The sequence below is a fragment of the Ceratotherium simum genome, chromosome 5 (genome assembly GCF_057802395.1).
Source record: "Ceratotherium simum simum isolate JZ-2026a chromosome 5, ASM5780239v1, whole genome shotgun sequence".
In the NCBI taxonomy this organism is placed as follows: Eukaryota; Metazoa; Chordata; class Mammalia; order Perissodactyla; family Rhinocerotidae; genus Ceratotherium; species Ceratotherium simum.
The window spans coordinates 92,844,683-92,872,614 of NC_141904.1; the positions used below are offsets into that span (position 1 = coordinate 92,844,683).

The following is a 27,932-nucleotide window of genomic DNA, read 5'->3' on the forward strand; positions in this document are numbered from 1 at the left end:
CCCATCTTATCACTTCTCTCTTCATTCATCTTGGGAGGGAGGACTTTCTGGCCTTTCTAGAAAAATCTCTGCTGCTGATTAGGAAAATATTGTTAGTGGTTAATAATTTACTGTTTATACAATCAGTGACATTATTTTTAGATACAAAAGTAGTGGTCTTAAACTACTCTGTTTGGAATGAATAATATTTATTTATAAATACTTCTTAGAACTAATGCTGCATGGTTAAATTATATAGAATTTTTTTCTTAGAAGAAAACTGCTTCTTTTTTTTCCCCTCAGGAATGTTACATCTCTGTTGCTTTGTGAGTAATCAGACATGCAAATAGCCCCTCAAGAATCAAGCTAAATTTAAAGACTTACTTTGAAACATTGAAGAGTGTGTCATGGAGTGCAATATTGAGGCAAAAGAAAAATATCAACATAGCTTGAATTTACTGAATAAAATTAAGAACATGAAAGAATTAGCAGAAATGATTGACGTAGTACTCATAGCAGAAGGGGAGAAATTTCCCTGCCACAGACTGGTCCTGGCTGCATTTAGTCCTTATTTCAAAGCTATGTTCACCTGTGGACTACTTGAATGTACTCAACGGGAAGTCATACTTTATGACATCACAGCAGAAAGTGTATCAGTAATATTAAATTACATGTACAATGCGGCTTTGGAGATCAGTAATGCCAATGTACAAACTGTAGCTATGGCTGCCTATTTTATGCAGATGGAAGAAGTCTTCAGTGTGTGTCAGAAATATATGATGGACCATATGGATGCCTCGAACTGTGTAGGTATCTATTATTTTGCAAAGCAGATTGGAGCTGAAGATTTATCTGATAAGTCGAAGAAATATTTATATCAGCACTTTGCTGAGGTGAGCTTACATGACGAAATACTAGAAATTGAAGTACACCAATTTCTGACACTAATTAAATCAGATGACCTTAACATATCCAGAGAGGAGAGCATTCTGGACTTAGTTCTGAAATGGGTAAATCATAATCAACAACTGCGCACAGAACATCTTGTTGAGCTTTTGAAGCAAGTCAGATTGGAACTTATAAATCCTTCTTTTTTAAGACAAGCCCTAAAAAGGAACACAATGCTTCTATGTGATGCAGGTTGCATTGACATAATTCAAAATGCATTCAAAGCCATCAAGACACCCCAAAAGCACTCTCTAAATCTTCGTTATGGCATGGAGACTACTAGTCTTTTGCTTTGCATTGGCAACAATTCTTCAGGAATCAGGTCAAGACACAGGAACTATGGGGATGCCAGTTTTTGTTATGATCCTGCATTACAGAAGACCTATTTCATCTCATCTCCCAAGTATGGGGAGGGTTTAGGAAATGTGTATACTGGTGTTGTCATGGAAAACAACACTATAATTGTGGCTGGAGAAGCAAGTGCCTCTAAGCTCTCTAGACAAAAGAACAAGAATGTTGAAATCTATAGGTTTGTATCTAGCAACATGTTTGTAAATTTGTTTCAGTTATCTGGCTTTGACGTCAGCAACAATAGGAGAAAGTACTGCTGAAAGAATGATCACATTTTAAGTTACATATAGTGAAAATTACCCTGTAATTACATATTTTATGTATATATAAAATTCATAATGAAATCACCCACATTTTAGAATTATTTTTCTCTTTATTTATAAGAACGTGTAGTTGAATTTGCATAAGTTAAATGTATGTATGCTATGATTCCATTGTGTATTTTCACTCTTAGCTTTCATTATTTATCCATATGATAGGGTGTAATTGCTTTGTTTTTGAAGAGGTTGATATAACTTTTAACAGGAAGAAAAGTTTATTAATGCTGACTCCTTTGAACTGATTTTTTTTAGTTCATAATTCAGAGTAGTAATAAGTAATTTTTTTCTTGGCCAAAAATTGCTAATTATGTGTCAGTTTTCATTCTCTATCCTTGATTTGTGGATTTTTCCTAAACCTCCAATAGTATAAAATGTTTGCAGCCTAAGAATACTTCAATCCTAGAATTTTAAGAGGAACGAGAGTGTCTGCTAAGAAGTAGCATATCATCTGGGTCTTGTATGTGAGGACACATACATTTGTTTACTGTTTATTCAGCAAGTATTCAGTGAGTAACAGCTCTTAAATCTAACTTGGTAAATAAGAAATATGCACATAGAATAGAGACTAGATAGTAAAGTTCTCCTTCAATATCCTTCCCCTCTCAGTTCCCTCCTACCAGGGTTTGTTCAGACTTTTCAGTCAGGAAGTAATTCTTCTTGACCGTGAAGTTGGGACAAAGAAAGAAGTAAGAGGTCTACTATTTTTCTGTCATCTCTTAGCATTCCATTATCTGTTTCAAGCTATATCCTGTCCCTTTTACACATTCATACCTTGAAGACATGTCTCATCTCCCCTAGTGTCTCATTCCCCCTAAGGGAGGGAATGCAGAGCTCTGGATGAGTGACCTGGCCCTAGGCCCATGGTAGCAGAGCATATCGCTGAGCAGCAGGAGCAGCCTTCTTCATAATTATCAGGTATAGACTACAGAACCAGGATATCAGATCCTGAAGGAAGAGGAAGCTTTGACTTTCCTGACATGGTTCTTACAGGTCCATGCCACTTGTTTTATACTTGCTCTTGGTTAGGTACCCTTCTTTCCATCTTAGAGCCTCTTGTAAAGGTACCTCAGTTTCTTTAGATAGCTCTTTTTTTTCCTTACCAAGATAGTCCACAATTCTGTCATCAGAATTTATTTTTTTAATTGTTTTACTGAGGTCTTATTGGCTTATAACGTATAAATTTCAGGTGTACATTATTATATTTCAATTTCTATATAGACTGCATCACATTCACCACCAATAGTGTAGTTTTTATCCATAGCTATACATATGTGCCCCTTTATCCCTTCACCCTCCTCCCACCCACTTCTCTGGTAACTGCTAATCTATTCTCCTTACTTGTGTGTTTTTCTTCCACGTATGGGTGAAATCATACAGTATTTGTCTTTCTCGGTCTAACTTATTTCACTTAGCATAATACCCACAAGGTGCATCCAAGTTGTCGCAAAGGTCATGATTTTGGTTTTTTTATGGCTGAGTAGTATTCCATTGTATATATATACCACATCTTCTTTATCCATTCATCCATTAATGGGCACTTGGGTTGTTTCCATATCTTGGCTGTTGTGAATGATGCGATACATAGGGGTGCATATATCTTTTTGAATTAGTGATTTCATGTTCTTTGGATAACTACCCAGCAGTGGAATAGCTGGATCATACGGTAGTTCTATCCTTAATTTTTTGAGGAAACTCCATACTGTTTTCCATAGTGGCTGCACCAGTTTGCACTCCCCCCAGCAGTGTATGAGAGTTCCCTTCTCTCCATATCCTCTCCAACACTTGTTTCCTGTCTTGTTAATTATAGCCATTCTGACGGGTGTGAGGTGATATCTCATTGTAGTTTTGATTTGCATTTCCCTGATAGTTAATGATGTTGAACATCTTTTCATGTGCCTGTTGGCCATCTGTATACCTTCTTTGGAGAAATGTCGGTTCAGGTCTTTGGCCCAATTTTTAATTGGGTGGTTAGTTTTTATGTTGTTGAGGTGCATGAGTTCTTTATATATTTTGGAGATTAACCCCTTATCAGATATATGGTTTGCAAATATCTTCGGCCAATTGTTAGGTTGTCTTTTCGTTTTGTTGGCGGTTTCCTTTGCTGTACAGAGCTTTTTAGTTTGATGTAGTCCCATTTGTTTCTTTTTTCTATTGTTTCTCTTGCCCGGTCAGACATGGTGCTTGAAAATATGTTGCTAAGACTGATGTCGAAGAGCGTACTGCCTATGTTTTCTTCTAGAAGTTTCATAGTTTCAGGTCTTACATTCAAGTCTTTAATCCATTTGGAGTTAATTTTTGTGTATAGTGTAAGGTAAGGGTCTACTTTCATTTTTTTGCATGTGGCTATCCAGTTTTCCCAACACCATTTGTTGAAGAGACTTTCTTTTCTCCATTGTATGTTCTTGGTTCCTTTGTGGAAGATTAGCTGTCCATAGATGTGTGGGTTTATTTCTGGGCTTTCAATACTATTCCATTGATCTGTGTTTCTGTTTTTGTGCCAGTACCATGCTGTTTTGATTATTTTATCTTTGTAGTATATTTTGAAATCAGGGAGTGTGATACCTCCAGCTTTGTTCTTTTTTCTCAGGATTCCTTTAGCTATTCGGGGTCTTTTGTTGTTCCATATAAATTTTAGGATTCTCTTTTCTATTTCTGTGAAAAATGTTGCTGGAACTTTGATAGGGATTGCATTGAAACTATGGATTGCTTTAGGAAGTATGGACATCTTAACTATGTTAATTCTTCCAATCCAAGAGCACGGAATATCTTTCCATTTCTTTGTGTCTTCTTCAATTTCTTTCAGCAATGTTTTATAGTTTTCGGTGTACAGATCTTTCACCTCTTTGGTTAAGTTTATTCCTAGGTATTTTATTCTTTTTGTTGCAATTGTAAATGGGGTTGTATTCTTAATTTCTCTTTCTGATACTTCGTTGTTAGTGTATAGAAATGCAACAGATTTTTGTATGTTGATTTTGTATCCTGCAACTTTACCGTATTCGTTTATTACTTCTAAAAGCTTTCTGGTGGATTCTTTAGGGTTTTCTATATATAAAATCATGTCATCTGCAAATGGTGAGAGTTTTACTTCTTCCTTTCCCATTTGGATCCCTTTTATTTCTTTTTCTTGCCTGATTGCTCTGGCTAGGACTTCCAGTACTATGTTAAATAGGAGTGGTGAGAGTGGGCATCCTTGTCTGGTTCCTGTCCTTAGAGGGATAGGTTTCAGTTTTTCACCATTGAGGATGATATTAGCTGTGAGTTTGTCATATATGGCCTTTATTATGTTGAGGTACTTTCCTTCTGGTACCCATTTTTTTCAGAGTTTTTATCATAAATGGATGCTGTATCTTGTCAAATGCTTCCTCTCCATCTATTGAGATGATCATGTGATTTTTATTCTTCATTTTATTAATGTGGTGTATTACGTTGATTGATTTGCCAATGTTGAAGCATCCCTGCATACCTGAAATAAATCTCACTTGATCATGGTGTATAATGTTTTTAATGTATTGTTATATGCGATTTGCTAGTATTTTGTTGAGGATTTTTGCATGGATGTTCATCAGTGATATTGGCCTGTAATTTTCTTTTTTTTGTGTTGTCCTTGTCTGGTTTTGGTATCAGGGTAATGTCAGCTTTGTAGAATGAGTTAGGGAGCTTCCCCCCTTCCTCAATTTTTTGGAAGAGTTTGAGAAGGAGAGGTATTAAGTCTTCTTTGAATGTTTGGTAGAATTCACCAGGGAAGCCATCTGGTCCTGGACTTTTATTTTTGGGGAGATTTTTGATTACTGTTTCGATCTCTTTACTGGTGATTGGTCTATTCAAATTCTCTACTTCTTCTTGATCCAGTTTTGGAAGGTTGTATGATTCTAAGAATTTATCCATTTCTTCCAGATTGTCGAATTGGTTGGCATATAGCTTTTCATAGTATTCTCTTATAATCCTTTGGTTTTCTATGGTGTCTATTGTAGTTTCTCCTCTTTCATTTCTGATTTTATTTATTTGAGTCGTCTCTCTTTTTTTCTTATTGAGTCTGGCTAAGGGTTTGTCAGTTTTGTTTATCTTTTCAAAGAACCAGCTCTTAGTTTCATTGATCTTTTCTATCATTTTTTTAGTCTCTATTTCATTTATTTCTGCTCTGATTTTTATTATTTCCTTCCTTCTACTGACTTTGGGCTTTGTTTGTTCTTTTTCTAGTTCTTTTAGGTGTAGTGTCAGATTGTTTACTTGATATTTTTCTTGTTTCTTGAAGTAGGCCTATATTGCTATAAATTTCCCTTTTAGTACCATTTTGCTGCATCCCATAGGTTTTGGTATGTTGTGTTTTCATATTTATTTGCCTCCAGGTATTTTTTGATTTCTCCTTTGATTTCTTCATTGATCTGATAGTTGTTCAGTAGCATATTGTTTAGTCTCCACATATAAATATTTATGACTTTCCCAGGTTTCTTCTTGTAGTTGATTTCTAGTTTCATACCATTGTGGTCAGAAAATATGCTTGATATGATTTTAATCTTCTTAAATTTATTGAGACTTGTTTTGTTTCTCAACATATGGTCCTTCTTTGAGAACGTTCCATGTGTATTCTCCTGTTTTGGGATGGAATGTTCTGTATACACACAGACACAGACACACACACACAGATATATCTATTAAGTCCATCTGGTCTAGTATTTCATCTAAGGCCACTGTTTCCTTGTTGGCTTTCTGTCTGGATGATCTACCCATTGATGTAAGTGGGATGTTAATGTCCCTTACTATTATTGTGTTGCTGTCAATTTCTTCCTTTAGGACTGTTAATAGTTGCTTTATATACTTTGGTGCTCCTGTATTAGGTGCATATATATTAATAAGTGTTATATATTCTTAGTAAAATGTCCTTTTTATCATTATATAATGCACATGTTTGTCTCTTGTTATCTTTTTTATCTTCAAGTCTGCTTTGTCTAGTGGGCTACACCCACTTTCTTTTGCTTGCCATTTGCTTGAAGTATTGCCTTCCATCCCTTCACTCTGAGCCTGTGTTTGTCTTGAGAGCTGTGTTGGGTTTCCTGGAGGCAGCATATTGTTGGGTCTTGTTTTTTAATCCATCCAGCCCCTCCATATCTTTTGATTGGTGAATTTAATCCATTTACATTTAGAGTGATTATTGATATATGAGGACTTCATACTGCCATTTTGTCTTTTGTTTTCTGTTTGTTGTATATTTCCATTATTTCTTTTTCCTTGTATTTCTGTCTGCCATTTCAGTTTGGTGGTTTTCTGTGATGTTTTTTGTTAGTTTTCTCCTTATTTATGATTTGTGACTCTGCTCTGACTTTTTTTTTACGGTTACCATGAGGTTTGTATAAAAGATCTCATAGATGAGATAGTCCTTTTTCTGATAACCTTTTATCTCCATTAGCCTATGCAGCTTCCATCCCTTTCCTCTTCCCTATGTTTTTATTGTCACAAATTATTTTCTTTTATGTTCTGAGTTTGTGACCAAATTGGAGTAGTTATAGTTATTTTCGATGCTTTCTTTCCCTTTATCCTTTATGTTACATTAAGTGTTTGCTAACTTATTCTGATATAGAGCTGCCATTTTCTGATTTTGTCTATCTCCTTCCTCCAAGCTTTGTAAACCTTTGCTTTTTTTTTTTTTTTCAGGTAGGAGGGCTCCCTTCAACATTTCTTGTAAGGCAGGTCTAGTGGCAATGAACTCCCTCAGCTTTTGTTTGTCTGGGAAAGCCTTTATTTCTCCATCCTATTTGAAGGATAGTTTTGCTGGATAGAGTATTCTTGGCTGATAGTTTTTGTCATTCAGTATTTTGAATATGTTATTCCACTCTCTCCTAACCTGTAGAGTTTCTACTGAGAAATCTGAAAGCCTGATGGGGGTTCCTTTGTAGGTTATTTTCTTCTCTCTGACTGCCCTTAATATTTTTTCTTTGTTGTTGACTTTTGGTAGTTTTAATATTATATGCCTTGGAGAAGGTCTTTTTACATTGAGGTAATTAGGAGTTCTGTTAGCTTAATGTACTTGCATGTCCAGTTCCTTCCCCAGGTTTGGGATGTTCTCAGCTATTATTTCTTTGAATGAATGCTCTGCTCCTTTCTCCCTCCCTTCTCCCTCTGGGATACCTATAATCCTTATGTTATTTTTCCTAATTGAGTTGGATCTTTCTTGAAAATTTTCTTCATTTTTTAAAATTCTTAGTTCTCTCTCCTCTTCCACCTGAATAATCTCTAGATTTCTATCTTCGAGCTCACTAATGCTCTCCTCAATGAGGTCTGTTCTATTTTTAATGCTTTCTACCTTATGTTTCATCTCATTGATTGTGTTCTTCAGATCCAGAATTTCTGTTAGGGATTTTTTAGGTCTTCGATGTCTTCAGTAAAGTATTCTTCATGTTCATTAATTTTATTCCTGAGCCAATTTTCCTTCTGTTATGCAGTAATACTGTAGTTCTTCATGGTATTTGATGAATTGATCCTCTCCTGGTTTGTTTGTGGTAGTAATCACTTTTTCTTGTTTGGGTATGGCTTTAGTTACTTTGGTTCTGAGCTGCTTCTGATTGTATTTGAGAGCCTGCGCTTTTCACCCTCTACTGCCTCTGCCAGAAGTATTGTCATTGCCCTCCTTGTGCCTCTTGTGCCTCTGGGGTTGCTGGTGCTTTGCTGCTTATGATGTTGCTGAGTCTCAGGTGACGCCACTGGGGTCACCAGGCTGCGAGCACTTCTGCTGCTTCCGGGATTGTCTGGGTCTCGTGTTCCTCCACTGGCTCTCTGCAGGTTTGGATGCTGCCGTCCCATGCCTCACCTATGCTGCTATTCCCAGGTTGTCTGCCAGTGCTGGGTGTACCACTGCTAGAGGTACTGGGTTCCTTGGTGTTGCTGTCTCTGGCAGGGGCTCATGGACCCTGGGACTTGTATGCAGCCACTGCTGCTGGTGGAGCTGGTGTCAGGGTGCCACCACTGGAGGCTAGGTCACTAGTTCTGCTGTGGTTCCTGATGCTTCTGGTTGCAGGTTCCACTTGCCACTGCTGGGGGCAGGGGCAGGGGCTGTTTTTTCTGCTTCGCCTTGTCTGCTTACAGTTGTGCAGGTCAGACTACTGCCACTGCTGCCATTCCACAAGCCATTGTGCAGGCTGGGCTGTCCTCGCCTTCACTTACAGTCGTGCAGGCCATTGCATGAGGATCCACACTCTGGATTGCTGCTTCCAGGGGAGGGAAAAGGGGCTGCTCCCCTACTTACACTACTTCCCAAGGGTCTAGTCCACCTACCTTCATATGTATAGATGTGTGGATTTCTTAATCATCCTGTTGTGCTGTGTAGGGATTCCTCTGTTTGTCAATGGATATCCATTTGCTTATAACTTAGAGGTGAGAGACAAAGGGAACAACGCACTCTGCTGTGATGCTGATGTCACTCCAGAATTTATTTTTAATAAATATCCAATCCTGTCAAAGTATCTTTCTGTTTTGATCCTCAAACATCTTTCCTCTAAAAATTTTGGAAAGGCTACTTCCCTTTGTTATGGCATATGTCTAACTATATACCCCATGTTTCCCTTCTTGTCTATCTTGAATTAAACCAGGTTCCCATCACCAGCCAGCTCCTCCACATTGGTCAGAATTAGGATAAAAGTATCAGTTGCCCTCCTCATTTCCTTCAATAATAAAATTTTCAGCAGGGCAGAGAATGAAATTATCAGAAGCATTCTTTTGGACTTAAATGAGACTTCCAGCAGATGTCTGGATAATTAAAATCTTATAGCACTACTGAAGGTCACTTTAGTGTCAGTTTTGTGATATATGTGAGAAATTATCATCTTGTGATACATTTGTACTAAATTATTTCTGTTTCTTATCCCTTTTATCTTTCCCTAGATGCTCTTAAGTTTGCCTCTACTCTATATAAATTTCCATGTAGATATATTTCTTCTTGACTTAAAAAAGGAAGTAGACTAGTACTCTGGTAGGTCATTTCTTTTCAAAAAGATATACTTTTCCATCTCTTTTAACTATCTCTCATACTTTGGTATACAAACAGCTGAGGACATAAATGTCTTTAACTATCAACCTCTATGAATCTTGAATGCTTTTGTCACTATTATTTTCTTTTTTATGTCATATCCATTATTCTTAAAAAGTTCTATAGTTTTATCTGGGCATTTTCTCTCCTCATTTTCAGTTCAAAATGTTAAAGCAAAAATCAGATTAGCAAGTTGTGCAGCAAACGTACACTTCCCAGCCTTCATGGGATGTATTTCATTCTTGGCCTATTTTCTTAAACCATGTCTTAGAAAACCAAAACCCATTTTTAGTTCTATTTATATATTCATCCATTGGCTTTACTTCAGTATCCCCCACCTGTAGACACCTAATTCTCCTTTCTCTTCTAAAATCCAGTACAACAAAAAATAGTGGTGAAAAATATCACCTGTGATTCTAGGGGCTTTTTTCTACCTGGAATTACATAGAAGACAGCTATCATAAGGTTTGGTAAATTTCTGCATTCAATTTGTGACAAGTCAGATGTGGCCTCTAGGAAAGGAACATAATCTTCCTACTTCTATGTCAAGCCTAAAGTAAAAGGTTATCTCTTGGTGTGAATATAAGAGTTGGCCTAGAACAACTGGGAAAAACTCCTATAATATTATTAACTGTTAAATATTTGATGCAAAGTAAGTAGTCTGTACTTAAAAATTGTACTCTGTATAGAACACACACATTATAATTTCTTCATTTGTTTCCAAACAGAACAACGTTTTTTTTTCTTATTTTCCATATTTTCCTAGTTTTTGTTGTTTGTTTTGTTTTGTTTTAGTTTTGAATCCCAGGTATATACTTTCTGGATTTTCCACAACAGATCTAATTTCACATATTTTATCCCACTCCCTCCATAAGTACTTTTGTCCTTAGACTGTGTCCCAAATCATGATTGGAGAAAATAGACTTACCATTATCCAGAGGCAAGACAGAGTTAGCCACAAAATCATATATTTAATGCCTAATGCCATACACACACAGATACATGCACACGTAGATAATCAGTTAATGTGTTGGACTCTACTAGGTATTGAGAGACCATATGTCTAAGTATCCCTACCTCCCAAGATTCTTCTCAGACCAACATAATTATTCATGGAAGAAATTACTTAAATTACCATACCTAGAGGATTAAGATAGTTGTTCAATGCCCATCAGACTCCTACAGGTGGGTTTTTATATACCTACAGGTGCTCTTGACTCTGTTCTAAGCCAGTTAGAACTATACGAACAATCCTTAAAATTCTACATATCATACATCATCCCATTATAAATCTCTAAATTGAGATATTTTCAGATTCTCTGCTCTAAAACTGATTTCTTTAATGTAGTATTAAAGTGAGACTTCTAGTTCACAGAATAAGACATTTTTGTATTTTTCTTTATTTTTACTTATTCTTATCCTCTGGTAAAATTACAGATGATTTGCTGAAAGGCTTTTCTATTTGTTCTTGATTTTCTTTCCCAGAATTAGGAAATGAAGGCTAGTCCTGGATATTCTATACTTTTTCAATATGTTATTTTTTCTAAAATTCTGCAGGTAGGTGTGGTTAATTGTTTCTGTGCACATTATATTTTGTTCATCAGTCTTTGCCAAAAAAAAAAAAAAAGCACAAACCTGTGTCAGTATCTTATATTAATAGTTTTTCCTCTCCAATTAGAAGAACCAAATTATCTTGTTGTTAGTTGGAAAAGAAACTTAAATGTGTTTCTTAGATAACGTTGTTTCATGTTTTCATGCTAATTCTCGGTTCTCTCTCTGTTAATTTACAGGTATCATGTTAGAGGAAACCAGTTTTGGGAAAAGTTATGCACAACTGAATTTCGAGAGCTCTATGCTCTGGGCAGTGTCCGTAATGACCTCTATGTTATAGGAGGACAGATGAAAATTAAAAACCAGTACCTTATTACAAACTGTGTTGATAAGTACTCTGTTGAACGGGACAACTGGAAAAGGGTGTCTCCCCTTCCGCTACAATTGGCGTGTCATGCTGTAGTAACAGTGAATAATAAACTTTATGTGATTGGAGGATGGACCCCTCAGGTTAAGAAATTTCCTGTATACCTAATTAGCATGGCTATGCTGAGTCTGGCTGCTATGTTGAAAAATGTTGTAGTTGTTGAATGTTAAAAGAGTATGGCTTCTTACATTTTGGTAAAATGCCATTTGTTTTATAGAACATTAAACTTAAGATTTTAAAGTGTTAAAGCAGTTTAGGAGAATGAATTTTAAAGTGTGTTATTCATAGACATGACTTCATTCAGTATTCATGCTATATTCTCCATAATCCTTCCCATTCTTGCTAATTATGAAAGATGTTTATGCTGATGGATTATTTGTAGGGAGCATCTAAGTAGGAGGCAGAGAAGCTGGATCCTCATCCCACTTCTGTCTGCTTAATAGCTATGTGACCTGAGGCAAATAGCTCTTAGGTCTTTTCCACATTTTGAATTCTTACTCTAAGTACAAAGCCAGAATACTCATTCTGTCATGGCACAATCATTTCCACAAAAATATGTTGTGATTTTAAACACTTTATCTTTTTGCTGGGCATCAGCAGATAAAGAAACCAGAATACTGTTTGTATTGAAGCCCAGCAAAGTGATAGCCAGCCAAATTGAAATCAGTAGTGTGTGACCACAGTGGCCCTTTCTTTTCTCTTTGGGTGTCCCTCCCAATGCCTTGGAGCTCTCACACTAGTATCACTCCAGCTGCCTTCTACCCTGGCCATCCAGTCTTTCTAATAAAAATTAATCTTAGTAGCTCATTGCCTGTCCCCATGACGTAAAGTAAATTTATTTTTGCCTGTATGATTTCTTATTTCTCTAGATTTGCTTCGTATGACTGATGCTTTTTGCATTAATTTCCTAAGCTTATAGCATATCATATCATATGATACCTGTTTGTATAGCATATCTACCTGTTTTTAAAACTTAAACTTCACATTTAATACATTTTTTAATTTGTGCTATGTATCAAAAAGTAGTACTGACTTAATCACAGCTAGTATCTGAAACCTGATAAATTATTTGTAATTAAACTTTTTCAGAACTATCCATTACATTCTTAATTTTTCATGAATAAGCTCCAAAAACAACTTAGAAGCTTTTGTTTCACTAAAATAGAGATTAAATACTTAAATTAGATGGAAAATTAAAACAATAAAGTCAATATTTGTTAATTTATAGTGTCTTTAAACAGATGACATGTGAATATTTATTGTATAACGAAAGCTTTTGCTAGTCTGTACCTAATACAATATATTAAATTGCAAGATGATGTGGGTTGTGATTGCAACATAGTAATCATAACTGTCGATGTATTTAAAGCAGTTAACTAAAATTAATTGCATACAACTTTCGTAAGTATGGCAATTATTTGTGTTGAACACCCACATCCGAAACAAAAACAAAAGACATGTAAGCATCCTTAGCCTGAAGTCATAGAAGTTTCTGACACATTGTAGAAAAAAAACACTTCACCTGAAGTTTATTAGTAGGAGAAGCCACATACATCTGTGTAAGAATAAACAGTCATTCGATTTGTACTGTCTCTAGTCATTAAAAATATATATAAATAAAATATATAAAAATAACTGCAAGTAATTTATATTAATCCATATATCTTGAAAATTAAATTCAGACCATTCCTATATAGGTCATAATTATGGTGTAAAAATACTCTAATTACTAAAACACTAAAATGTTTTTGTAATTTTGTTCCATTTGGATTAGAAAAATATTATAAAGAAAAATACCTTATAAATTATTAAAATTAGTTTCTCAAATATTATTAAAATCCACCACTATAAAGTTTGGTAAAGTACAATTACACTTTAAATGCTGTTCAAGAAAACTTGGTTTCATTTTTAAGTCTTTGTAGTTGCTTCATTTTTTAAAAAACGCTATATTGTCTCATTGTTAAGATCACAGATTGTTTGCTATAACACAACACCTTAGCCCCATTATTACAGAATATAGATTCTTCTGATATTGACAGTGTACTTATACCCGCAAGTCAAGGGATTTGGTGTGTTTGTATGAGTCACTACAGTTAACCTCTGTTTACCTCCTTGGCTGTCTGCTTTGATTAATTGCATTCTTATGCTCACAAAGATCGCCAAGTGGTATGTTATTACATTGGCTGTCATATTTTATACAGATGGATCTTCCTGATGAAGAACCTGATCGATTAAGCAACAAACTGTTGCAGTATGACCCCAACCAGGATCAGTGGACAGAGCAAGCACCCATGAAGTACTCTAAGTACCGATTCAGTACAGCTGTAGTCAACAGTGAGCTATATGTTTTGGGTAAGAAGAATCAGATTGCTAAAAGAGTATAACTACCTTTATTTTTCTCAGAAGTTTGCCTCAGTAAAAATGAAATATTCTCCATTCCTCTTGCGTCCTAGTTCAAATGTACACATAACTAGCCAAAAATTTTCTTTTGTTTCTTGTTTTCTAGAGCACAGTCAGATAAGATTAAATGAAAGTCCACTAACTTACTGAAAACAAAATTGTTTTATGGAATTTTCAAGTCCCTTGGAATGCAAGAATAGTAGTGATACATCCTTTTATATACTACCAAGTAAGATATTTTGAAATGAGAATAAGCCTTTGGCCACATTTACTCAGTGAAATGTGGGCTTTTGCAGCCAAGTGTGATTATGCTGATAGAAGAGAAAGCCACTATAGGTAAGACAATACTACAGATTATGGCAATCCTCCTTGTTTTACCTCACCCACCAAATTTCTATAGAGGTGTTATCAAATAATATTTATCTGAAGGCGTTTTTAAAAAATTTCTTGAATATATGTGGTCTTGTACCAGCTAGTAGGGATTGGTGAAAGATTGGTTCATTTGCACAAGAGTGGGTAAAACATTCTAGAACATCCCTTATATTCCCCTATCCTTTTTCACTCCTTGTTTTTTTCCTCTTTTATTAAGTCCTTTGCTCTTCCAAGCACATTCCATCTCCTTAACATCATTTTCTTTCACCTCCCCTCCCTCCCTCCCTATCACTTTCCTGTGAGTATGGGGAAGAATGAGGGTGAGATAAGGAGGCTTACTGGACTGGTAAAATGACAAGTATGCGAATATTCTTTATTTTATCCCATTAGCATTGGTGGCTAACTGGCAAAAACATGGGGAAGATGCTGGATAGCAAAGAGATGGCAAAGAAAAAACATGAAATATGGGCTGAAAGCAAACCTAGCATTTGAATAGTTTTTTTGTTTTTTGTTGTCTTTTACTAAAGAGAAGCCATTATCTCTTGGCTGCCTGCATAGCATGAAGCAAAATAATTAATGTACTCAAATATTAATAGTTTTATGATTTTAAGTACAAGAACATTATGCAACATTATGATACTTCAGTTATGAGACTCACTTGTAATTATAATTAAGTTTTTCCTCTGAATATACATTTGTTACTCTGTTATGACCATATGCTGTGTCATAGGCCCAGAAAAGACAATATCTAAACTAGGATAGATTGCCTAGGATAGATGTATAACTCAGGGGAGTGAAGGGCTGATGTGCTAATTATATTCAAGTTGGAGGTAGTCAAAAGTGGGATAAAAGTGATGTATCAATTGAATAAAAAAGAGATTTCCCACTAGTGTGGAGCCACAACTAGTCTAGATGTGAAATAAAAATGATAATGTCTTTTTGGTAAATTATATGGGGAAAGGCATCTTAGAGACACCCTTTGGATATTACACTTCATGGCATGAACAAATATCCACTGAATGAATGAAAGGAGGTAGATTTTAAAGAACCTGTAAGATTTGGGTGGGTGAAATAGAGAAAAGAGTATGCTCCAGGAAAGAAGGTAGTTTGGAGAGGCAGGGAAGAGTAAGTGGGGAGAACGGCACAATCAGAGGTTTGGAGGTGAGAATGAAGGTGGTAAGAGTGAAAGATGAAAGGAGAGTGAGTAAATGAGCCCACCAGGGGCAGGGAGTTGTGAGAGACAAAGTTGCATAGGTAAACTGGGAGTCAAATTATAAAGGCCTATGGATGAAGAATTAAGAGAATAATAGTAAATAGTGAGAAACTACACAGAAGCAACATGATTAAAGAATGTTTGGGGAATATTGGTGAGGTGAGAATATAAAGAACAGATCACAGGTGAGAAGAAACTGGGAGTGGAGAGACCATTTAGGAAGGCTGATGAAGTAGCTTAGAATCTGATTTCTGGATATTCAGAACTGACCAGATTCATAATGACTGAAATTTTACCATCTTGTAAGATTTAATCCAAAAGAGTCAATGTCCCCAATTCTACTTAATTCCAAAATGTATTTATAAGCATTGAAATGGAATGAAGTTCAGTTGTTTAGGTATTTTTGTGGTAGTCTTAGTTCAGATTTAATTGTTCATTGTATGCATAGTTGGAATTTGGGCAAATATCGTATAGAACCCTAAAACCTTATCAGTTTCAATCACTCACACAGGTACCTTACAGTCATTTGTTAATTGTCTTAGCAAAAGCTCTGTCTGCTTTTGGGAATCTATATGTGCCCCTCTGTAATTGGGGTCACTGTCAGTTAGTATAACAATAAACCCTCTTCTTAATACCTATAATGGATTTAATTCCTTACTGTCTCTTAGATAGGCTACAGGGTACCTCAAAAGAGCAGCCACTGAAATCTCTTTCACCATGGAAGCAGTATGGTAAAGTGGGGAAGGTACCACCTTTGGAATTGAGTAGATCTGGATTGAAATCCTGGCTCCACCATTTACTACCTGTATGTCCTTGGTCTGGTAAATCCTTTTTTGGCTAATACCAAAATTGGAATACCTACCTCTTGGAGTTAAGATTAAAATAATGTATGTAAAATCTCTACAATATAAGTGTTCAGATGTTGTTATAACTACTTTTTTTGAGCCCCTTTATGTTACAGATACTTTGCTGAATTCTTTGCATAAAGAATTTCATTTAATGGTCATAAATGAAAACTGACAAAGTATTAACTCTCCTCTTTATGGCTGACTAGATATCTGGACTGATCCTCCCCCTGAAAATACCAAAAAATATTGGGTAAAATGTTTTTTAAATCTCCTGAAAGTCTTCTAAGATCTGTCATGGCAGTAAGAATTTAGCAGGCCAAAAGCTAAGTGAAAGCGGTAGGCTTCCAGCTATGGAGAAGTGAATGGGTCGATGTCCTTTCCCCAAAAAGCAAATATAAAACCAGACAGATTTGTCAAAAACAACCATTTCAGATCTCTAGAAATCAACCAAAGACAAACAAATTGAGAAGAGCTTAACTTTTCAAAACTGCTGAACTTGAAGTAAGTCTTCAGGCATTCTGTGGCATTCTTCTCTGAGGCTGCCCCTATTCCCCATTTAGCCTGGTAGTTCTACCAGAGTGGGGCTAGCTATGAAAATTAGCATCTTTGTTTGCCAGAGGGGATTGGCTGACATATTTGGGAGTGGAGGGTGGAAAACCCATACTCACAGTGGCAAATGGGAAAAGCCTGCAGCTGTTTCCTAGCCATAGCTTTTAGTCCTGGTTGGGATAGCAGCAGTCAAGAGAACTAGCTAGAAGTTTAACAGGGATCTTCCAGGGAAATCCTGAAAATGAGAGTCATAGAGGGGCTTGATAAATTTTCCACACATCCCTGGGGACTAGGGAAGCTGCACAAACATGCAGCCCCCAAAAGGGTACAAGCTCTTCACACATTCCTGGGTGACTGGGTGGCTGAGCACATGTACAAAGGAGATCTGAGAGGACCAGGCACAAAGTAAAAGTCATGGTAGACTTGAAAACTACCTGAACTTTGAATGCATTCCCCAACCCACATAGACCCACAAAGAGAGGGTGGAAACCTTCTTGGTGTTTGAGTACAAACAGCTAGTCATTGACTAGCCACTAAATAATGAAGAAATAAGAGTAACCCCTAGGCTAAAAAATGAAAACGAGAATTTTCAAAAATTGAATAGAGACAGTGGCGAACCACAGGGAAGGGCAGATTAAATCCAACAGCGACAATGATGCAAAGCAGAAAAAAAAAATACCCTCAGGGGAAAAAAATAAAATCAGAGTCAAAAGTTGCTATGATGTAGTATTTTAAATGTCTAGTTACTAACAAAAATTTACAACATATACAAAGGAAAAGAAACAGGTGGGGGTCGGAGGAGAGCATTCAATAAAAACTGTCTCTGAGTGGGCCCAAATGTTGGATATAGCAGGCATAGACTTCAAAGTAGCTATTCAATATATGTTCAAAGAATTAGCAAAAACCATTTTTAAAGAATTAAAGAAAAATATGATGACAATGATGTCAAAAAGGAAATAGAAGTTATGTAAAAGAACCAAATGGAAATTCTAAAGTTGTAAAGTATAAAAACTCAAATGAAGAATGTACTAAATGAGCTCAAGAGCAGATTTGAGATATCGAAAGAAAGAATCAGTCAACTTGAGATAGAGCAATAGAAATTATATAATCTGAAGAAAAGATGGGAAAAAATTGAGGAAAAATTAGCAGAGCCTCAGAGACATGTGGAATAACATTCAAGCCTACAGCATAGGTATAATGGGAATTCCAAAAGGAGGAGAGAGAAAGGAGCAGGAAAATTTTTTTCAAATAAATAATGGTCAAAAACTTCTCAAACTTGATGGAAAAACATTAATCTACAGATCCAAGAAGCTCATCAAACTCCCAGTAAGATAATTCACAGAGATCCTTAACTAAACACATCATAGACAAACTATTGAAAGACAGAAGAGTCTTAAAAGCAGCAAGAAAAATGACACATTGTATAGAGGGGAACAACAATATGCTCAACAGGTGACTTATCAGAAACGGTGGAGGTAAGAAGGCACTGGAATAACATTCAAAGTGCTGCAAGAAAATAAATTCAAGGTGACATCAGCATCATGGCAGAGTGAGTTGTTCCCTTTGTCTCTCCCCTCTAAGTTATAATCAGTACAATATTCATAGACCAACAAAGGACTGTCTGCACAGCACAGCAGAACGCCAGAGAGATCCGTACATCTATATGTCTGAAGGTGGGTGGAGTGGACCTCCCGGACGTGGTGGAACCAGGGGAGCAGTGGGGGCAGCTCCTGAGACTGGAGGTTCCAGGAACTGCGGCCATGCCAGAGGCCCCAGGAACTGAGGTAACATCCATGAACAGAGACCTTGGAATCCAGGCAGCCAGCCCTCCTGGAGGCACCAGCAATTACTGTGGGCCTGCAACCAGAGGCTCTGAGAACTGCAGTGATGCCTGTAACCCAGACCCCTCCCTCTCCCCCAGAGGCAGCACCTCTGGTGCTGGCCCTTCCAGCAGCAGGGGCTGCATCCAAGACCACAATACCCCCAGCGGTGGTGGCAGTGCCCGTGCCCTGAGGTTCCAAAATGCACCAGTGCCAGAGACCAGAGGCTCAAGACCTGCAGCAGCACTCATGGCTCAGCTCCTACTCCTCCCTCAGGAGTGGCAGGTGGTGAACATGACATGAGGCTTCAGGAAACACAGTGGTGACTGTGACCCAGCCCCCTCCCCATCCCCCAGTGGGTCGCTTCCAATGCCTGCCCTTCGAGCACGGGGGTTGCATCCAAGACTGTAGTACCCCTGGCAGCAGCAGCAGTGCTGTGATCTGATATTCCAGGAATCATGCTGGTGCCTGAGACTAGAGAGTGTAGGAGCCACAGTGGCACTTGCAGCTCAGTCCCTACCCCTCCCCCAGCAGTGGCACCTGGTACCTATGACCTGAGGCTTCAGGAACTGCAGTGGTGCCCACAACCCAGGCCCCTGGCAGTGATGGTGGTGCCTGTGACCTGAGGTTCCAGGAACTGGGCAGATGCCAGAGACCAGAGGCATCTGGAACTCTGGCAGTGCTTGCAACCCAGATATCCCTCCCCCTGTGGTGATGGCGATATCACTGATGACCCTGGCCCACCCAACAGTGACAGCAACACCCACAAACCTGGCGTCCCTGGCAGTGGCGTTGCTGCCACCCCCAGATAACCCAGGAGCAGCAGTGCCTGACTCTGCAGAGAGCCTGTGGAGAGCCAGGTAACAGTGATAGCAGAACCCATGAGTCTGCTCCCCCTCAGCTGCAGAGACATCCACATCTTCACCACCACCTCCCCCTACATGTAGCAGCAGTGCCTGCAGACCCAACAAACCTGGATGTAGCAGAGATGCCCATGACCCCAAATCCCACCCTGCTTTCCCTCCCCCCACCACCACAGTGGGGGAACACACAACCCAGGCAACCCCAGAAGCAGCAGAGGTACTTGCAGCCCAGTGACCCCAGTGGCAGTGCCTGTAACTGCAATGACATCATAAGTAGCAAGGCACGAGCAACCTTGGGGGCACAAGCAGCACAATGAGAGCATTGATACCACCTTTGACCAAGGCGTGGAAGGTGGAAAGCACAGACTCTCAAATACAGCCAGAAGCAGCTCAGAATCAAAGTAAACAAAGTCTCACTGAAATAAAAAAGGTGTTTGCTACCACAAATGTGCTGGCAGTGGAACAACTCATCAAGCACTATGAAGAACTATAGTCACATGGTAGCACAAAAAGAAAATGACAACTCTTCAGAAAACAAAATTGAAGTCACAGAAGATTGTGATCCAACTGACAGAGAATTCAAAATAGCTGTCATGAAGAAACTCAGTGAGTTACAGGAAAACTCAGAAAGGCAATTCAATATGCTCAGGAATAAAATTATTAGCAGGAGTACTTCACCAAAGAAATTAAAACTTTAAAAAAAAACACAAATTCTGGAGCTGAAGAGCACAATAAATGAGATGAAGAATAAAGTAGAAAGCATTGAAAATAGAGCAGAGCATATGGAATAGAGAATTAGCAAGCTTGAAGATAGAAATCTAGAATGATTCAGGTAGAAGAGGAGAGAGAACTAAGGTTTTTTTAATGGAGAAGTTCTATGAGAAATATCTGACTCAATTAGGAAAAGCAACATAAGGATAATGGGTATCGTAGAAGGAGAAGAGAGGGAGAAAGGAGCAGAGAGCTTATTTAAAGAAATAATAGCTGAGAACTTCCCAAATTGGATAAGGAACCGGGTATACAAGTATATGAAGTTAGTAGAACACCTAATTATCTCAATGCAAAAAGACCTTCTCCAAGGCACATTATATTAAAACTATCAAAAGTCAATGACAAAGAATATTAAGGGCAGTCAGGGAGATGAAAATAACTTAGAAAGGAACCCCCATTAGGCTATCAGTGCATTTCTCAGTAGAAACTCTACAGGTTAGGAGAGAGTGGAATGATATATTCAAAATACTGAAAGACAAAAACTATATATTTTTTTCATATATTCATATATATACATATATATTCAATATTCAAAATATTGAAAGATAAAAACTATCAGCCGACAATATTCTGTCCAGCAAAGTTATCTTTTAGATATGAATGGGAAATAAAGGCTTTCCCAGACAAACAAAAGCTGAAGGAGTTCATCACCACTAGACCTGCCTTACAAGAAATGTTGAAAGGAGCCCTCCTACCTGAAACAAAAAGGCAAAGGTACACAAAACTTTGAGTAAGGTGATAAATAGACAGAATCAGAAAATTGCAACTCTATATCAGAATAGGGTAGTAAACAATAAAGGCTAAAGGAAAAGAAAGCATTAAAAATAACTATAACCACTTCAATTTGGTAACAAACTTACAATACAAAAATAATTTGTAACAAGAAAAACATAGAAGGGAACAGGAAAAAGACGGAACCTGCATAAGCAAATGGATATAAGTGGCTATCAGCAGAAAAAGGACTATCTCGTCTATGAGATCTTTTATACAAACCTCATGGTAACCACAAAACAAAAAATCAGAGCAGAGTTGCAAAACATGAAAAAGACGAAACAGAAACACATCATAGTAGATCAACAAACTGAAAAAGCAGACAGAAACACAAGGAAAAAGAAAACGTTTAACAGAAACACAGAACAACCAAAAAACAGGATAAAATGGCAGTATTAAGCCCTCATATGTCAATAATCATCCTAAATATAAATGGATTGAACTCACCAATCAAAAGACACAGAGTGGCTGGATGGATTAAAAAACAAGACCCAACAATACGCTGCCTCCAGGAGACCCATCTCAGACAAATATAGGCTCAGAGTGAAGGGATAGAAGGTGAAACTCCAAGCGAATGGCAAACAAAAGAAAGCTAGTGTAGCTATACTTATATCAGACAAAACAGACTTTAAGACAAAAAAGATAACAAGAGACAAAGATGGGCATTATATAATGATAAAGGGGACATTCCACCAAGAAGACATAACATTTATTAATATACATGCACCTAACATAGGAGCACCAAAGTATATAAAGCAACTATTAACAGACCTAAAGGGAGAAATTGACAGCAACACAATAATAGTGGGGGACTTTAATACCCCACTAACATCAATGGATAGATCACCCAGACAGAGTAACAAGGAAATATTGGCATTAGATGAAACACTAGATCAGATGGACTTAATAGATTTATATAGAACATTCCATCCAAAAGTAGAAGAATACACATTCTTCTCAAGTGCACATTGAACATTCTCAAAGATAGACCATACATTGAGAAACAAAACAATTCTCAATAAATTTAAGAAGATTGAAATCATATCAAGCATATTTTCTGACCACAATGGTATGAAACTAGAAATCAACTACAAGAAGAAACCTGGGGCAGTCACAAATATGTGGAGACTAAAGAACATGCTACTGAACAACTATCGGATCAATGAAGAAATCAAAGGAGAGATCAAAAAATACCTGAAAACAAATAAAAATGAAAACGCAACATACCAACCCCTATAGAATGCAGCAAAATGGTACTAAGAGGGAAATTTATAGCAATATAGGCCTACCTCAAGAAACAAGGAAAATATCAAATAAACAATCTGACACTACACCTAAAAGAACTAGAAAAAGAACAAAGCCCAAAGTCAGTAGAAGGAAGACAATAATAAAAATCAGAGCAGAAATAAATGAAATAGAGACTAAAAACACGATAGAAACGATCAATGAAACTAAGAGCTGGTTCTTTGAAAAGATAAACAAAACTGACAAACCCTTAGCCAGACTCAATAAGAAAAAAAGAGAGAAGACTCAAATAAATAAAATCAGAAATGAAAGAGGAGAAACTACAGTAGACACCATAGAAAACCAAAGGATTATAAGAGAATACTATGAAAAGCTATACACCAATAAATTGGATAACCTAGAAGAAATGGATAAATTCTTAGAATCATACAACCCCCCAAAACTGAACCAAGAAGAAACAGAGAATCTGAATAGACCAACCACAAGAGACTGAAAGAGTAATCAAAAACCTCCCAAAAAACAAAAATCCAGGACCAGATGGCTTCTCTGGTGAATTCTACCAAACATTCAAAGATTTGGTACCTATCCTTCTCAAACTCTTCCAAAGAATTGAAGAGTAGGGGACACTTCCTTACTCATTTTACACGGCCAACATAACCCTGATACCAAAACCAGACAAAGACAACACAAAAAAGGAAAATTACAGCCCAATATTGCTGACGAACATAGATCCAAAAGTCCTCAACAAAATTTAGCAAATCAAATACAACAATACATTAAAAGGATCATACACCACAATCAAGTGGGATTTATTCCAGGAATGCAGGGATGGTTCAACATCTGCAAATCAATCAATGTGATACACCACATTAAAAAAATGAAGAACAAGAATCACATGATCATCTCAATAGATGCAGAGAAAGCATTTGACAAGATCCAACATCCATTTATGACAAAAACTCTCAATAAAATGAGTATAGAAGGAAATAACCTCAACATAATAAAGGCCATATATGACAGACCCACAGCCAACATCATACTCAACAGTGAAAAACTGAAAGCCTTTCCTCTGAGAACATGAAGAAGACAAGGATGCCCACTCACATACTCTTATTCAACATACTATTGGAAGTCCTAGCCAGAGCAATTAGGCAAGAAAAAGAAATAAAAGGTACCCAAATTGGAAAGGAAGAAGTAAAACTCTCATTATTTGTGGATGACATGATTCTCTATATAGAGAACCCTAAGGAATCTACCAAAAAATTACTAGAAATAATCAAAAAATACAGCAAAGTTGTAGGGTACAAAATCAACACACAAAAATCAGTTGCATTTCTATACACTAATAACGAACTAGCAGAAAGAGAAGAAAACAATCACATTTACAATTGCAACAAAAAGAATAAAATACCTAGGAATAAATTTAACCAAAGAGGTGAAAGACCTATACACTGAAAACTATAAGACATTATTGAAATGTCTTTGATTTAAAGACAACATAAAGAAATGGAAAGATATTCCATGCTCATGGATTGGAAGAATAAACATAGCTAAAATGTCCATATAACCTAAAGCAATCTACAGATTCAATGCAATCCCAATCAGAATCCCAACATTTTTCACAGAAATAGAACCAAGAACCCTAAAATTTATATGGAACAACAAAAGACCCTGAATAGCCAAAGCAATCCTGAGAATACAAGGACAAAGCTGAAAGTATCACACCCCCTGATATCAAAATATACTACAAAGCTATAGTCATCAAAACAGCATTGTACTGGCAGAAGAACAGACACACAGATCAATGGAACAGAATTGAGAGCGCAGAAGTAAAACCACACATCTATGGATAGCTAATTTTCCACAAAGAAGCCAAGAACATACCATGGAGAAAGGAAAGTCTCTTCAATAAATAGTGTTGGGGAAACTGGATAACCACATGCAGAAGAATGAAGTAGATCATTATCTTACACCGTACACAAAAATTGACTCAAAATGGATTAAAGACTTGAATATAAGACCTGAAACCATAAAATCCCTAGAAGAAAACATAGGCAGTATGCCCTTTGACATCAGTCTTAGCAGTATCTTTTTGAGTATCATGTCTCCTCAGGCAAGGGAAACAAAAGAAAAAATAAACAAACTACATAAAACTAAAGAGCATCTGTACAGCAAAGGAAACCATCAACAAAATGAAAAGACAACCTACCAATTGGGAGAGGATATTTGCAAATCATATATCTGACAAGGGGTTAATTTCCAAAATATATATAGAACTCATACAACTCAACAATGAAGAAATGAACAACCCAATCAAAAAATGGGCAGAGGATATGAACAGACATTTTCCCAAAGAAGATATACGGATGGCCAACAGGCACATGAAAAGATGTTCAACATCACTAATTATTAGTGAAATGCAAATCAAAACTACAACGAGATATCACCTCAAACTCATCAGAATGGCTATTATTAAAAAGATAAGAAATAATAAGTGTTGGAGAAGATGTGGAGAAAAAAGAACCCTTGTACACAGCTGGTGGGAATGTAAATTGGGCAGCCACTATGGAAAATAGTATAGAGAGTCCTCAAAAAGTAAAAGTAGAAATACCATGTGACCCAGCTATTCCACCTCTGGGTATTTATCCAAAGAACATGAAATCACTAATTCAAAAAGATATTTGCACCCCTATGTTCATCGCAGCATTATTTATGATAGGCAAGACCTGGAAGCAGCCTAAGTGCCCATCAACGGATGAATGGATACAGAAGAGGTGCTATATATACAGAATACTACTTAGCCATAAAAAAAGACAAAATCTTGCCATTGCAACAACATATGGACCTTGAGGGTATTATGCTAAGTGAAATAAGTTAGAAAGAGAAAGACAATTACCATATGACTTCACTCATATGTGGAAGATAAACAAACCCATAAATATGGAGAACAGATTGATGGTTAGGAGGGGGCTGGGGAGAGAGTGAAAGGAGTAAAAGGGCACATGTGTCTGGTAAGGGATGGTAACTAGACTTTTGGTAGTGAACACAATGTAGTCTATACCGAAGTCAAAATATAATGATGTACACCTGGAATTTATATAATGTTAGAAACCAAGGTGAACTCAATAAAAAAAAGCAAGAAAAAGAAACTCAACCAAGAATTCTATGTCCAACAAAACTGTCCTTGAAAAATGAAGGTAAAACAAAGATATTCCCAGATAAGTAAAGACTGACCTAATTTGTGGCCAGCAGACTTGCAAGGAATACTAAAGAAATACTAAAATCCTTCAGATTAAAAGGAAATATACCAGACACTAACTTGAATCCACAGGAAGAAATGAAAAGCATCAGAAATGGTAAATATGTAGGTAAATATAAAAGGCTGTATAAATGCTTTTCTTTTTTGTTCTCGTAATTTCTTTAAATGATATAAGAGCATATAAAGCAATAATTATGGAACCATATTGTTGGATGTATTACATATGTGGATATATATAACAATATCAGAAAGCAGAGGTGGAGAAAATAGAGATATATTGTAACAAAGTTGCTATATTTTAATGAAATTAAGCCAGTATTAGCCTGAATTAGATTGTGATAAAGTAACATACATATGAAATTTCTGGAGCAACTGCTAAGAAAAAATTTTAAATAGTTTAAAAATTAAAAGAATTAAAATGGTACACTTTAAAAATGTTAAGCACAATAGAAGGCAGTAAAGGAGAACCAGAGGAATTTCTATGAGACATAGAAAACAAATAGCAAGATAGCAGATGTAAATCCAACCAAATCAAAAATTACATTAAATTAGAATAGACCAAACAATTTCCTCAAAAGACAGATTTTCAAACTAAATAAAATAAGACCAAATTATATGCTGTCTATAAGAGAAACACTTTATATTCAAATAAATAAATGGAAAGTTTTACCATCATTTTATAGAAGAAGACATATTATGCAAATAGTAACTTTAACAGAGTTGAAGGCGCTACAATATTATCAGAGAAATAGACTTTAAGACAAGAACTATTACTACAGGTAGAGAGAAATTTCATAATAATAAAATGGCCAATACATCAGGAATATAAATCAATTATAAATGTATTATACCCAACAACAGAGCCCTAAAGTTCATGAGGCAAAAACTGAAATGAGAAATAGAGAATCACCATTGGAGATTTCTATCCCATTATCAGTACTTAATAGAATAACCAGACAGAAAATAAGCAAAGTTATGGAAGACTTGAACAGCACTATCAACCAACTTTATCCACCTGAATTTATAGTACACACACATAACATCAGCAAATACACATTCTTTTCAAGTGTACTTGGAACATTCTCCAGACTAAATCATATGCCAGGCCATAGAACAAGTCTCAATAGATTCAAAAAATTGAAGTTATTCAAAGTATATTTTCTGACCACAACAGAATTAAATTATAAATCAGTGAAAGGAAAAATTTTAGGAAATCTTCAAATATATAGAAATTAAACGACACACTTCTAAATAACCTTTGGGTCAAAAAAGAAACCACAAAGGAAATAAAATATTTTAGGTTCAATGAAAACTACAGATCAATATCCCTCATTACCGTAGATTCAAAAATCCTTAAGAAACAATTAGCAAACTGAATCTAGCACCATAAAAAAATGATTATATACTGTGGCCAAGTGGGATTTATCCCAGGAATGCAGGAATGCAAAGTTGGTTTAATGTCCAAAACTCAATTAATGTAATATACCATGTTAATAAAGGCAAAAACCAAATGATCACCTCAATAGATTTAGAAAAAGCATTTGACAAAATCCAACCCTGATTCATGATAAAAATTCTCAACAAATTAGGAATAGAAGGGAATTTTTTCAACTTCTTAAAAGGTATCCATGAAAAATCTACAGCTAACATGATACTTAGTGGTGAAAGATCTTTCTTCCTAAGATCAGGAACAAGGGACAGATGCCTGCTGTTGCTACTCCTATCTAACAATGAACCAGAGGTTCTAGCCCATGCAACAAGGCAAGAAAAAGAAATTAAAGGCATACTGATTGGAAAGGAAGCATTAAAAAGTATTCACAGATCATATAATCCCATGTGTAGAAAATCCTAAGGAAGCTACCAAAAAAAAAAAGACTACTAGAACTAGTAATTAATTTTAGCCAAGGTCACAAGATACAAAATCAATATACAAAAATTAATTGTTTTTGTATATGCTAGCAATGAACATTCCAGAAATGAAATTGAGAAAATAATCCCTTCCCAATAGCATCAAAAAGAATAAGATACATCTGAATAAATTTGATCAAAAAAGTGTGAGTCATACACAGAAAACTATAAAACACTCCCAAGAGAGTTAAAGAAGATCCAAATAAATAGAGATATATTTCTTGTTTATGTATTTGAAGACTCAGTATTGTTAAGATAGTAATTTTCCCCCAATTGATCTACAGATTCAACACAATCCCTATAATATCCCAGCATTGTTT

General features: G+C 36.4%; 1 protein-coding gene across 1 annotated transcript in view; it reads left to right on the forward strand.

Annotated features, from left to right (window-relative positions):
* KBTBD12 (kelch repeat and BTB domain containing 12) overlaps positions 1-27,932 on the forward strand; it is a 99,354-nt gene that overhangs the window by 8,343 nt on the left and 63,079 nt on the right. The window contains exons 2-4 of the mRNA XM_004442439.3: positions 283-1,456; positions 11,406-11,676; positions 13,795-13,945. Of these exons, the coding sequence (XP_004442496.2) occupies positions 387-1,456; positions 11,406-11,676; positions 13,795-13,945 (1,492 nt within the window). The 5' untranslated portion in view covers positions 283-386. The remainder of the gene's footprint in view (positions 1-282; positions 1,457-11,405; positions 11,677-13,794; positions 13,946-27,932) is intronic.